We start from the raw sequence: 13582 nt of genomic DNA on the forward strand, positions 1-13582 counted from the left end.
AGGAACATATGCCATGTTGACTCCTAACCCTTGCCTTCCGACTTTCACCAACGAACGCGCTTCAATGCTTCACGGAAACATTCCCATGCCATCAGATATTGTGTGTCTGAGATGAAAAGCTGAAAACAACATATGTAAATCGCTCACAAAATTCGATCCTCTAATTTGGGCTTATATTATCGCTCATCTCAGAGTGGAATTGCCACATAATTTTGAAATCATAACACAAAAACTTCCAACGACAAGATTGGTGGGGTCAGGCTCACTACCTTACCTATCTAACTTACCTTGACTTCCAACAAGGGGAGTAAACAGGTCTCTTGTTTGATATGGATTTGGACCTGTATAGCTGCTTAGATACCCGTCTAGCTCTTACCGGGCCCTAGGAGCAGCCCACGGTATCTGAAATGGGCTCTAAATCACAACAACCCTACGAGCTGCCACTTTATAGTGCAAGCATCCTTCCAGCCCCAGTCTTACCAGAAAGACTTGCGTGCTCACCTACCCTTGATCTGCTTGCTGCAGTCGATCAGGATAATGCGCTCTTCATTCGCCGAGCCAACGGCGAGCAGGTATCCAAGCCTGCAAAAAGGCCGGGCGAAGAAGTTCTGGCCTTGAGATGGAAACCCGACGGTGGGTATCTACAATTCCAAAAGCCAAGCCGTACTTTGGGCTGGGATAAGAGGCTGACGAATATCAGGTCAATATGTTGCCGCAGCATGGAGCGATGGTACTGTCCGTCTTATGGGCATTGAATCCACCAAGACTCTTCACCAGATAACTCGTCATGACGATGGCCAGTCGAAGATTGAGTATCTGGGTTGGTCCCGGAATTGGACTGGCAAAACTCACTTACGCTCTCGCAAGAACCATTCTGTTGCTGCGGGATGGGATGGAATGCTTTCTGGAGCCTTTGATGATCTCAGTCTGGAGGAGCAAAAGGACGTTGTGGACTTTCCCCGCGAGATCACTTTCTTGGAGATTGAGACATCTTTACCAAAGATCAGTCCGCTCCCGGTATCCGGCGGTACAGGGTAATCGAGCCCCAGCGTCCCCGAGCCTGGTCTAACCAACCCTCGCCACGTCTGTCTTACTGTTACTAACATTGTATATACAGTGATGACACATTTGTGTTCTCATCCCGAGCCTCTTTGGAGTTTGTATTCCGCGAGTTCAAGCCTGAAGATGCAGACCAGGTTGACGTCATGATCATTGGTATGGTTGACGGAACCATGCGACTCACCATCTACGACACCTTTGATGTAGGCGTCTTCAAGTACTCAGTCCCCATAGGATGCAAACCATGGGCCACCGCCAACACGCCTCCCCTTCGGCTTCTTTGTCATGCTGCGCACCCAGCTGTGTCTACTCACTCACTCCTCCTCAGTAAACAGGGCAGCACGACTGTTGACTCAGTCTACCTTGTTCCAATGGATCTGCATTTTGTCTACTCATCGCCGATCAACCTGTCCCTACTTGCCTCCAAGGTGACTATATTGCAAAAGCTTTTGCGGTATATCCACCAGGCCCAGGCGCATATGGCTTCCGAGTGGACTTCGACACGAGAGCTACCTTCTAGGTTCCTGGCAAATGTACAAGAGGATCTCAGGGAGGCGCCCGAAGGCCCAGTCGATGTCATACAGGCCCTGTACCATACAGTCCTGACTGGACACGCCAGTCCGATTTTGAAAGAGTGGCTGGTTGATAGTGTTGCCGAGCGTGTAAGTTCTCTTGATGATCGTCGAAGACGGCCAATAGCTCATTTCTTTCTTGCAGGGTCACAAACGGTGGGATAAGGCCGTGACGTCTGGCCTGGAAAACCTTCGTTCATTGATCCACGAGAATATGCTCCCGGCCCTGGAGCGCTGTGCCATCATTCTTGCTCGTCTCCTTGGGATCGCCCGCTTCCACGATGGCGGGAGGACCGAAATTGGATTTTCTGCAGCCAAGATCACACGGCTGATCGAGATCGTCTCGTGCTTGACGCTCGTGTGCCACAAAGTACTCAACCATGTCATGGATGAGTTTGAGCTTTTCAAAATCTTCTCCACATGGCTACGCTTTCAGATCGACAGGATGGCAACAACTAGCATGACTGACGAACTTTCAGAACGAGAAGCCACTATGGATAATGGCAAAGTCCTTCAATACATCTCAAAACATCTCACTAAAAGTCCTGCGGCCATTTATTTTGGCGGAAAGGACGATGTCAATTTTGGCAAGGATCAAGAACGCATCGACGATGGTGTACCACTACTTGATCTTCTTGACACACAAATTCGTCGGGCAGAGGACAACCTGTCACACATGCAAGCTTTCCCGAGGATCGACTTTTTAGTATTATATCTGAAGAACAAAGCGCAGAGTGTATTCGATGATATCGCCGAGGCTGAGAGGAGAAGCGTACGGTTCGGCACACCTACATCACTGGCAATAGGTGGGCTGATTCGCAAACACGAAATGCATGTTTGCCCACTTTACCATCAGGTGAGCAACCACAAACACGACTAGCTCTCAAAGGAGACAAAATTACTGAGACTGTACCAGAACTCCGTTGATGGACAGACGTACACCGCCATGTCCTCCCAAGAGCGACAGAACGAACGTAAGACGATCTACTGAGAAACCACTTGGTGTGTTTGAAAAAGCTAACCGCTGTTAAATTTAACTCGATAAGTGCATATATTCCGTACCAAGATCGGCATAATCAACGGCATCAGCAGCACAGTCATCACAGACGTGTACTCCGTAGCCTTGACTGGAGGAAAGCTGGTGGACTTTGGCTTTTTGAACGCAGATGTGCTTCTAGTGCTATGGCATCCTGATGGTAAGTTAAGCCTTGCCCCAAAAGTTTATCAAGAGTCTTGGGCCTGGTTCAACTAACAAGAGACAAAACATACAGGAGCACTGCCTTTCTTGCTCCGCGTCTCGCTCAAGTCACCTGGGGGTGGCGTCTACATCCCCTACAAGGAAGGAACTGCACCTGTTGCCACTGAAATGAGCGTTGAACACCTTATGGGGGCCACATCCAGGCTCGAGGTCTCTGAGCAGGCCCAGAGTAGCAAATTCACGCCGGTGTGGATGGAGATCAAGGCGCCCAGCAATGTCAGGGGCAAGGTGCCAGCCAGAATTTGCTTATTGGGGAGGGACAGGAGTACTTATAAGGTGTTTGCTCTACCGGACGAGTTCCATACGGGCTGACACAGTGATAAGATGTATAGCGGAAGGCGGTATACAGCGCAATAGTAATGATTAGTTCTGCACAGTAAAAGTCGACACTAGGTATCTGAGGTGCCTACCAGGGTAATTACTGGCTTTGATTCAAGGATGAGAGTCCAGGGAGGCTAACCGTGGGTTTTATGACCCAAACTTCTAAACTCTAAACTCGCTCCTGCAGCCACCTGGTCCAAGGTACCGCCCATTTACGAGCGGGAGAGGACCTTGTCAGGCGTCCACTCTGTTGACTTTGACAAGTAGGGCAGAGTCAGTTTGACGCTGCGGCCCATGCACATTTTGACGGGCTCGGGATGTTGCCGCCCATCGATCGATCGGCTTGGATGTTTCTATCTGTCAAACATGATGCTATTTTCTGTCACCAGCGATGATTATCAATATGAATGAATTACCACGATATGTTTACTTGCATCCTCCCAGGCGCCTTCACTAACACCTACGGGTGATGGACTAACTATTCCTGGTATCATATTATCAAGACAGAAGACGTGTAGCGCCATCGACCGCAAATTCAAGCAAAACAAACACGTCGATGGATGTAAAGCCAACCCGCACGCATGGCAGCACTGCAGTAGCCGTGGGCCTTGTCTACGTCAACGATAACTTCAGTCAACTTGCTGTCGCGCTCTGGCTTCTCGATCTCGCGCGATGCCGCTTGGCAGACGTTATCCGGGTCACCGGTTTCTGACGCTGGTACATCTGGCCTCGGCGGACTACCTTATTGGTGAATCCAATCTCTGCAAAGAAAGATCGATAATATGGTCAGTGAGTTTCTGGGTCTGCCAGGGAGTTGACTTTCGTTGTCCCCATCATCCTCGCAGCCGCCCTCTGGCCGGCAGTCTGGTGTTGTTTCCCAGTCCCACCACGGGAGTTGCTTGCTCTAGTCTAGATCCCGGCATGTATAACCAAGATCTACATTGCCTTCACAAGCGATGTGGTGACAACAGTAACACGTGATGCTACCCAGGATACGGTTCGACCCTAGTTCAATCAAACTTTGATGTTCGCTTGTCCACCTGTAAGATTGGCGCTATGCCTCTATCTGACAATGTTTTTGAGTTTAGTGGGGCTGCAGCCGAGGTAAGCAATCTAAAACCTCGACGGTGTTAATGATTCCTTTATCGGGGCTTAATCACCCCGTCCTACAAGTAAAGAATTTGCGAGAAATATCCGCTTGAGTTTGCTGATAAAATACGACTGACATCATAATAAATACCAAGTGAGGCTCCTCGGCTACTGAACGTCCGTCTTATTGCTCATAGAACACCTGGACGCGATCCGACGTGGGAGTCAATTAAAGGGCAACATCAGTTCTTTTGCCTACACTTTCTCGAACCTAGCAGGCACCTTCTCAAGACAGAAGTCGTATTCGATCAGACAAAGTAGCAAAGATGTCAAAGTCTCAAAACCTTCTCAGGACAGAACCCTTACCTGATCAGACACCAGTAAACGTGGCACCGTCTCAAAACGGCCCAGTTATCAAGCTCCATTGGCAAGTCGAGGACCGAAACGAGTTTGACGTTGCCAAGCAAACAAACTAACCCCACTCAACCTGCAGGCTCAATGGGTCGCGGGCTCAAAGCATTCTCTGGTTGCTCGAGGAGCTCGAAGTTCCGTATGAGCTGGAGATTTACCACCGGGGCCCGGACATGCTTGCACCTCCCGAGCTGACCAAGATTCACCCCCTGGGCAAGTCTCCGGTCATCACCATTGAGACGCCAGGCTCGGGCAACCCTCCTATCGTGCTCGCAGAGACGGGCTTCATCACGCAGTACATGACTGAGCATTTTGGCAATGACAAGAAGCTCGTCCCTAAGCGATGGAAGGAAGGCTCAGAGGGCCTAATTGGCGGCGAGACTGAGGAGTATCTGAGATGCCAGCACTTGCTTCATTACGTTGAGGGCAGCTTTATGCCCTATATGTTGATCAATCTCGTTCTGAATGGTATGTGCTGCTCTTTTGTTTTAAACTGCGTCAATTGCACTTCTGCTCTTGTCTTTTCAAGTAGCAGGGAGAAAGAAAGAAAAAAAAAAAAAAAAACCATCCAAGGCCTTGTCAGTGTGTGCGTCATTAACAAACATTCAAACACAGGCATAAGAGGCCCGCGAGTCCCCTTCCTGGTGCGACCCATCACAAACGCAGTCGCCAACAAGGTAACCGACTTCTTGATCCTGCCAAACATGAAGAAACACTTTACCTTTTTGGAAAAGCTACTGGAGACTTCAGGCGGCGATTACCTCTGCGGTCCAAACCTCACCGCCGGCGACGTAGCCCTTTCATTTGTCATCCTGGTCAACAAGCCGGCGTACCCTAAGCTTGGCAACTGGAAGCCCGAGCAGGAGTACCCCCGGGTGTGGGCGTATATGTCGCGTTTGGAGAAATCAGAAGGCTGGCTGAGGAGTATCGAGAAAATCAAGAGCATCGAGGGCTCGTTCGAGCTTTATCGGGGCGCAAAGCAGTAATTGACAACCGAATGACCGTGTGACTGCATTGGGACAGTAATGTACATGTGTTGGTATTAGTGTATCTCTCATTTAATGAAGCTCTACTTTTTTTTTTTCTTCCCTTGTTTTCGTTAGGCTTAATGTAGAAACGACTCGTGTGCAAAATCCCGCATCTGACTGCTCAAGCATCTCTCTAAGCCGAGTAGAATTCCCTCTGTTATACGTGCAGTGGTAAAGCCACTAAAAGATTAACACGTAGACTCTTACGGGATGGGATGGCCTTCACAGCAATACAACAGATGCGCTACATACTCCCAAGTCTTGAGGTCCAAAGGGCTTCTTTCGATGGCGAGTCCGAGTTGTGAGAGACTACACATAGTGTGTACCATACATATTGTGTGGTGGCGTTAATGATGGCAGCAACACGATGGCAAATATAGTGCTTTGCCGACGGCATCGCGCCGTCACTGTTAACGGGTGAAGAAAGGGCAGGGAGTCCCAGACGCATCTTCAGGACGCTGTGAGATGGCGGTTGAAAGCTAGACTAACATCCTACACCTGCGGCCGAGTATAATCATGTTAAATTTACCAGTTTCCCAACGGGTGCAGGAAAATCTCAAACGTAGCGTTTCACTAGAGTCTGCATCTGCAACAAGCCGCAATGCTGATGCCAACCTCGCAAGGCAGCCATCATCATTACCCCAATTACCATCATAACATAGCAGGGGCTTTAAAAGCACACACGAAGCCACATTGTCTCAAGAGGCCCATGCATAATCCAATGTTTATGTTGTCTTGCTACCTCTATCTGGAACAGGCCGACAAACCGGTTGTGCCTTTTTGTTGATCAATTCTTTAGACTCCAAGCGCCGGCCTCCAAAAAACACACCCGGGCCACAAGACCCTTCAACTATTCGATCAAGTAGGTGTCGGCAGTACACCTGATGTCTTTTGAGAAAGTAACTTCCTCATTCATTTCAAGGAGCGTCACCGACGAAACCTGTTCAAGAGTTTCCACAGTTAGTAAGGTTATCAAATGCACGATGTTGCGCAGGTAACTTGGCATAGGTGAGATAATATTGACTTACATCCACGTCAACAAATGGCGTCGTCTTGGAGAACCGGACCTGCATAGGGAAAAACTCGTTTTCATCGTCGGCCATTGCCTCAAACTCAAATGAACCATTGGCATTGTCCTCATTGACTGTGCCAATCGACCACTCGAGGTTGTCTCCAGACACCTCATACGTGGCATCGAAGCTCGACACCGTCGGCTCGGTGCTCGAGTACGGGATGGAGACGCTGACGTCCCTGAGCTCGTCTCCTCCAGTAAGCTCGTACTCGACCGTCAATGTGCAGTTTCCGTCAGAGCCCTTGTTGACCCAGACCGTGAAGCTGATGGGCAGCGCACTCGTGTCGTCTGCCTTCGGCGTCGCCATCCACCTCAGCACGCCAACCGAGTTGTTGACAGGGAAGCCCCTATCGACCTTGCTCATCTGAATGACCTTGGAGCTGTTGAAAAGGTTGCGGTCCACGTTGGGGTGCGTTCGGAATTGGGCACCGTGCGTTGGGTTGGCCACAAGCTGCAGTTTGATCTTGGTCATCGTCGGGTCCGATACCCGCAGGTTCAAGTCACCCTTGACGCCCAGGGAATTTAGTGTGCCTTCCCTTGAAATCTTGGCACTGATGTTCTCTGATACGGTGATATGGATAGAATCGCGGTCTGCGCCAACAGACTGCCGGCGCGCCGGCTCCGAAGCGACGGGTGCTGTGGAAGTTGTGGGAGCAACAAGGGGCGTATCGTCGATCTCGTTGCCCATATCTCCGCGCACCCGCTCGAACATATCCGTCGTCTTGGATTTCTTGCCAAGCTGCATGCCCTTGCCCTTTGGTGCAGTGAATCTATAGGATCTGTTAGTTGCAAGTTTAGAAAGATATGCTTATGGGTGTAGCCGGATCATACTTTGACTTGTTCTTCTCAGCCTCGTACGTGTCGTACGTGTCCGTGACTGCAGGGCGAGATGGAGGTGTATATGTCGGGTAGACTGGTGCCCTGGGCGCGCCGGGCCTGCCACTGCGAGCGGACTCTTTGCGCTGCATCTCCAGCTGCTTCGCCTTCCTCTTGCGCTCCTCTGTGGCCTCGAGTTCCTTGTTCTGTGAGGAGGTTAGCACCTGGTTGCGCTCAACTAAGCCAACCCAAACCAAGCCTTATGGCCAGCTCTCTTGGCAGGAAACATACCCTCGCAATAATCTCCTGGATGCGCTCCTCGTGACTCTCCATCTCGAGGAAGGTCTTGATCTGGCTAATGGTCAAGTTCTCCCTGTAGCCCAGAGTAACCAGCTCGTCGAAGGCACTGAGGAGCTCGTAGGCATTCTTGAGAATCTCGCGCTCGTCCAAGCTCTTGCAGGTACTAGTGACAACCTGTGCGAAAAGGTGTAAGGAGTCGATATCCTGGAGGATGTTGGACTGGCGGTTCGTGATGAGCACCATGTAGAGCTCGTCGAGGGGCTGGTAGACGAATCGAACATTGTCTTGCTCGACGGTCGTGTGCTGGGTACCACTGTCGGCAAGCTTTGGGAGCGAAGCGAGCAGAGCTTCTATCCTCGACCGGGGCATCTCGCGAAACTGCCTCGACAGGACAGCCTTGCCGCCGCGAGTGCAGATTGACGCAGCGAGGACCACCTTGAGAAACGAGCATGGGAAGCTGTGTTAGTGGAGGAAAGCTATGGCCAGTAATTGAAAAGAATGCTCCAAGTTTTCTCACCATTTTCGTAGTTGTCTTGGGGTTGTCTTGGGGTTGTCTGTATATGTCTTGGTGATTGGTGCTCGGGAATACGAAATGAACAGACTATCGCGAACGAGAGACCGCGAATTCAATATGCGGCTTGCATACCAAAGGGGGGCAGTTCTACCACCGCCTACCTACCCAACCTTAACCCAAACTTGAGACTTTGAGGTGTCCTCTTCCTTCCCAGCATGTGTGGCTTATCTCAGCAGGACAGGCATGGGTTGTCGATGGTGGGGGTGGAAGCTCCAGCAAGAGGGTTCGCGCTAGTCTACTTTAGGACAAGCGCCGTCCCTGGGTGAGAGCATCAAAATCCGTTTTCGCTGCTTTGTCAACCAACACCACCGCAAGATTAATTGGTTGCTGATTTATGCTAGTTCTAGCCCAAACCAATGTTGGTTGATTTTCTTTTCCCTGTCTACCTAGCTACCTTATTTACCAACTTACCTTCCTACTCATCTGTCACCAACGAAGAGGCTAGACCACATCTCTCAGATTCTAGATCACCCAAGATCTTCTATCTTTTTTCATTCAAATGCTTGCGAAACTGCTCTCTAAATCCATTTGTCATCGACAGCTATCGAGTACGAGTCTGCACCGTTCCTGAACTGTATTTAACTGAGCCGACTTTTTCGTTGCATCCATTTGGCCTCTGTCGCCAATAACTAGCCCAAAGATACCCATTAGGGAGCAGATCCGCCCAATACCAAATACAATTGTGCGAAACGCCAGTTACTTGCTTCCCGCACAAGGGATCAGACGTGTACAGCTGTGCACTGCCATGTCTGTGGACTTACTCACCACTACCCATCAGGGTCACATCGACGGCGAAGTTGACATCGATGAGATGAACCACGTCGAAAGCGGAGGTGGTCATATCGATTTGGAGGAGCAAGACCTAGGGGGACCAGGTTTCAACGACGACGACTTGGTTACTGAGGATAGGCACGATCCATCCAGCCTCGACCTCGAAGATACCCAACCCGAGGAACACGAGAATGAAGGGGAGAAGACTTCAGCTGAGGGTGTTCTTCCCGATGATGTAGAAGATGGTTTTGATATGGAAAGCAGCGTCGCCGTTTATGAGCACGTCAAGTCAGACAACTCAGCCTCAGTGAATATACCCGAGGTTGAGATCATGCTGGATGCAGAGGAAACTACTGCGAATGACAAGACCGGTAGTAATCCTACCGCATCCCTCGTCCCCGGCTCTAACATGCAACAGGAAGATGCTATGTCTGAGATCGATTACGACCACAACGATGATGATTCTGCCGATGTAGGCACGAACGACCAGATAATCTCACGGGGTGTAGAGGGTGCCGGAGATGAAAATCCAGGCGAAGAATCTGAGCCTGTAGATGAAATGGTCTCTATGCCTGTTGCAGAGAGTCAGAATGAAGTCTCACAGACAGTTCCAGACCAAGCCGCTCAACAAGAGAGCATTCCCTCAGTTACCTTCCAGGAGACGAACGAAACCCATGAATACGAATATGACGACTCTGAACTTGTCGAGACTGCCGATTTCACCGGCACTGATGACGCAGAGGCAGATGAACCAAACGCCTCTAATGGCGAAAATATGGATGTCTTGAACGATCAAAGTACCGACGCTCCCGAAGGTCTTGGGATAGATCCTTCTGAGAACGACAACGACTACCATGAAGACACTGATTATATGGACGTCGCTGAACTCGATCAGTCCCCCGATGACTTTTCGAACCCGCCTACCGTGCAAGTTCACTATCGGGGGACAAGCTATGCTCTCTTTCAAAAGTCATATGAGGACGAGCCCAACTCGTTTTTCTTCTCTGATATGGAAGCGCTTGAATTCCCACTCTCGCAGTTCCTTGCTAGCCTCCGTGAGGTCGTCGAGGATGTGGCCAACGATGACGAGGTGCTAATTCGTATCGACGAGCTGGGACTAGAGTTTGCTGAAGTAAGCCTTTTTTTTTTCCCCCCCCTTTTCCCCCCAATGTCTCTTCAAGACCCCTTACTGACTATACTGTAGACAACGGAGAAAAAGTTGCTTGATAAAATTACCTTCCGTAATCTCGTTGATCTCCATGAGCGGTTGGTGCGCGCAGATGACCCAGACTCTCAGCATCACACCATGCAGATCTTTCTAGTGACACGACCCAACTGCCAGCGGAGGCTTGAGGCTTTGCTGGATGGTGCCAACGTTGGCGAGGGATTGGAGGCCTACCGCCTATCATATCCTGAGTACCTGACCCTGGACTTTCCCGTCAAGCCCACAGGCTCGGATGGCTCAGATGACTCGCTCTCTCACCAAGATGAAGATTCCACCGTCGAGCTTGACCATTATGATGAGCAGGAAGACGAGGAGCTCGATGTTATGAACGTCTCACATCAACCCGAGGACCAAAAACCTGAAGATCAGATGGTGGCTGTAGAGGACTTAGACATTGGTTTGCAAGGCATCTCAGACGGTCAAGTGACCGAAGAGAAAGATCAGTCCGCGTCCGTCAACTCGGATCCCGCAAAACCACAAGACTTGGAGACCGTGGATACAGAAGGCGACAAGCTTTATGACGAAGGTGCCGAATCATATCTTGACAACTCAGAAAGACAAATGGGAGATTCAGGCACACCAGAGCATTTCGACGAGGGTGAGGATCAGGAGGCGTTTGAAGTCGAGGATCAGATCGGTACCGATGCTAGCCATCAAGCATCAGCACCTCAGGACAGTGACTCCAAGGCATTGGCCGAAGAGGACGAAGAGCTGGTCGATGATCATATCGCTGTCGACATGGCGGAGCATATCAGTCTTGACGTAACTGAAAGTGTGTTCCAGTCCACGAGCGGTGCAGAGCACGATGTCAATCCTTCGTATGAAGATGATGTTGAGGAAGCGGCTCCGGCGGTGGAAGAAGCTGTCGATCTAGAAGGCATGCCTGAACTCACCGAGCCTCATGTTGAAGGTATGCCTTATTTCTTCGCCAATTTTCCAGTCATACTCATAGACGATACTGACCGGCTTTCTTTCAAAGTCACCACTGCTGATTCCACAGATGTCGTTGAGGCAGACCATGACGAATGGCAAGATCAGGAAAATTCCGAAGACCATACGGCCGCTGATATGCATGAGGCTAGCCACTTCCCTCACCATGAGGCTGGAGAACTCCCTGTCGGAGACGAGTCTGAGCGAACCAGCGCATCTGGCACAATAGCTGGCGATGATGTCGAAGGGATCGACATAGACGAAATTGCGGTACCAATCGCGATCGACGATAACGTTGATGGCAGCCCTGTCCAACATGATGCCGATGAAATCGACTGGGAAGACAACGGAGATGAGACAACGACTGGTGGTACTCACCTCTCTACCTCCCCGAGTAATACTGGGAAGAGAGGTCGAGCAGATGACGGCGACGAAGTTGGTGGTGAGCACGGTACGCACAAATACCCACAACCAGTACTTTTACCCTGGAGCAACCTGCTGACAATGCGCAATACAGACGTCAAGCGTCATCGTGTCTAGTCAATTGTTCACGTACCCCTTCCCTTGACATAATGTGGCTTTCGAGCTGTGCCCCCTTCAACATCGAGCAGTTGTAGTTCAACTGCAGCCAGGCCATTGGCTTGTGTGGAACCTTTGACCCCTACAGATATTTCACTCGACCATTTCTTTCTCAAAGCAAAATACTACAGGAGCGACAACGACCACCAAACCCCGACAAACAGGGCGACTAGGGCCCGAAAATTATCAGCAAGTTATCACCACAGACCCATAAAGGTAAGTTTTTGATCACTGGGCTTGTGAAACGAGCATTCGCTACCGACTTGAAAAAGGATAAATCGGGTTTCGACTGAAAATATGCCACGGCCACGACAGCGACTTTCTATCGTGTACTTGCAGGCGTTTTTGAGATTCCTATGGCGCCATGGAAAGTAGGATTGCGATGTGATACCCATTTACAATCGTTCTGTCTTTTTCTTCTTCTTTTTTCGGTTTATGGTACTCTCCCCCTTCCGTGTTTTCTTCGGTTTCTTTTTTCTTTCTCTCTCTCTCTCTCTCTTTCCATCCTTTTACTCTTGGCTCACATGCTTTTCTCTGTTCATTTAATTTCCTAGTTTATGTACCATTACAAAAGATATCCGGGGCATCTTTGGCCCCTGTAGTTGAGTTAGATTTAGGTTGTCGCTTCCTGGCCGAGTAACGGCACTGATTTGACAGGCGGTCACTTTTGGATGGCTGCCGCGGGCGGATGGAGATTGACGATGGATGAGGTATACCAGAGGTACATGTGTATTTTTTTCCTCATGGTTGCAATCAGTTTGAAGCACAGAATCCCTGCAGTAGCTAGATGACCAGACGGCTTACGGAACGTGAAGGCGAGTTTTGACAGTCAACTGGTCTCACCGTACAACTGAATCGAGGAAGATTAGGTTAAGGCAGATAGTTGAACGGATCAGGGTTAGTTTAAAATGACGAGACGTCGTCTCATCGTCATGAAATACACAAACAGGTGCCTAGTTCCTGTTCAGATTTAGGTAAAAGAGGACACATGTACTGTGCCAATCGATGGGTTTTGGAAGAAATCGATTTCAGGGGCTTGGCAGTAGGGCAAAAGTTTAAAGATAACGGACGAAACCCTGCGTCTGGCGGGTGTGCGCCTGGCAGCGAGCCGGACCTTATGCAAGGCAGGTTATCACCCTCTGACTTCTCTAAACATCGAATTCTTTGATTTTCATTGATGCTTTTCGAGCCTATTAGGCAGAATAAAGTAATGAAGTGAAAGAACGTGCTTCTCGCCAAGGCACACGCAAGGATCGCTACATTACATAATGTGTGGTCGGACTATGTTGGGGTTAGAGAAGTCGAAACATGGCAAGGGTTTAAAGAGGGTTTCTAGTGCAATGGTAAGGAGAATGTGGAAAAGATCGTCTGACATGGATATCCTAGTGACTGATTCCGTCAATTACACAGATAGGTGCAAGGCCCCATGATTTAGAGCAAGGGGGCTGCTACCTATGAAACAGCCTGACTGGATCGCTCGGGCATTTTGTAGCACTCCCTCTGTGTCCTCTCATAGGATAGCGATAGCCTAGAACTAAGCAGTAGTACCTGCAGTGCTGTCGCTGAGAAGGGGGGGG

General features: G+C 49.9%; 4 protein-coding genes across 4 annotated transcripts; 3 read left to right on the forward strand and 1 right to left on the reverse strand.

The window, feature by feature from the left end:
- The first annotated feature begins 127 nt into the window (after positions 1 to 127).
- Positions 128 to 3206, forward strand: PgNI_03209 (uncharacterized protein). Its single transcript, XM_031123264.1, has 7 exons — positions 128 to 633; positions 701 to 1034; positions 1118 to 1721; positions 1777 to 2487; positions 2548 to 2605; positions 2678 to 2827; positions 2903 to 3206. The coding sequence occupies exons 1-7, from the start codon at positions 408 to 410 to the stop codon at positions 3199 to 3201; spliced, it is 2382 nt and encodes a 793-aa protein (XP_030984566.1). The 5' UTR covers positions 128 to 407; the 3' UTR covers positions 3202 to 3206.
- A 1419-nt stretch (positions 3207 to 4625) lies between these two features.
- On the forward strand, positions 4626 to 5696 carry PgNI_03210 (uncharacterized protein; the record flags this gene model as incomplete). The annotated part of the gene is made up of 3 exons (XM_031123265.1): positions 4626 to 4747; positions 4793 to 5178; positions 5326 to 5696. 3 exons carry the CDS (start codon positions 4626 to 4628, stop codon positions 5694 to 5696), a joined length of 879 nt encoding a protein of 292 aa, XP_030983399.1.
- Positions 5697 to 6425: 729 nt separating this feature from the next.
- PgNI_03211 (uncharacterized protein) lies at positions 6426 to 8587 on the reverse strand. The gene is made up of 5 exons (XM_031123266.1): positions 8444 to 8587; positions 7918 to 8361; positions 7642 to 7832; positions 6767 to 7580; positions 6426 to 6678 (listed from the first exon to the last, which is right to left on the reverse strand). The coding sequence occupies exons 1-5, from the start codon at positions 8444 to 8446 to the stop codon at positions 6589 to 6591; spliced, it is 1542 nt and encodes a 513-aa protein (XP_030983398.1). The 5' UTR covers positions 8447 to 8587; the 3' UTR covers positions 6426 to 6588.
- A 260-nt stretch (positions 8588 to 8847) lies between these two features.
- Positions 8848 to 13158, forward strand: PgNI_03212 (uncharacterized protein). The gene is made up of 4 exons (XM_031123267.1): positions 8848 to 10403; positions 10476 to 11406; positions 11476 to 11877; positions 11944 to 13158. The coding sequence occupies exons 1-4, from the start codon at positions 9246 to 9248 to the stop codon at positions 11964 to 11966; spliced, it is 2514 nt and encodes an 837-aa protein (XP_030983397.1). The 5' UTR covers positions 8848 to 9245; the 3' UTR covers positions 11967 to 13158.
- Positions 13159 to 13582: the final 424 nt, after the last annotated feature.

Source organism: Pyricularia grisea, assembly GCF_004355905.1.
Source record: "Pyricularia grisea strain NI907 chromosome Unknown Pyricularia_grisea_NI907_Scaffold_2, whole genome shotgun sequence".
Taxonomy (NCBI): domain Eukaryota; kingdom Fungi; phylum Ascomycota; class Sordariomycetes; order Magnaporthales; family Pyriculariaceae; genus Pyricularia; species Pyricularia grisea.

Bases quoted from the DNA above. Each gene is read 5' to 3' on its own strand.
- PgNI_03209 (XM_031123264.1), top strand. From the start codon at position 408: ATGGGCTCTAAATCACAACAACCCTACGAGCTGCCACTTTATAGTGCA. The intron at 1,722-1,776 runs GTAAGTTCTCTT...TCTTTCTTGCAG, and splicing joins TTGATAGTGTTGCCGAGCGT to GGTCACAAACGGTGGGATAA. The intron at 2,488-2,547 runs GTGAGCAACCAC...AGACTGTACCAG, and splicing joins TTTGCCCACTTTACCATCAG to AACTCCGTTGATGGACAGAC.
- PgNI_03211 (XM_031123266.1), bottom strand. The intron at 7,833-7,917 runs GTATGTTTCCTG...ACCTCCTCACAG, and splicing joins TCCAGGAGATTATTGCGAGG to AACAAGGAACTCGAGGCCAC. The intron at 6,679-6,766 runs GTAAGTCAATAT...ACTCTTGAACAG, and splicing joins CGCCATTTGTTGACGTGGAT to GTTTCGTCGGTGACGCTCCT.
- PgNI_03212 (XM_031123267.1), top strand. From the start codon at position 9,246: ATGTCTGTGGACTTACTCACCACTACCCATCAGGGTCACATCGACGGC. The intron at 10,404-10,475 runs GTAAGCCTTTTT...ACTATACTGTAG, and splicing joins TGGGACTAGAGTTTGCTGAA to ACAACGGAGAAAAAGTTGCT. The intron at 11,878-11,943 runs GTACGCACAAAT...TGCGCAATACAG, and splicing joins CGAAGTTGGTGGTGAGCACG to ACGTCAAGCGTCATCGTGTC.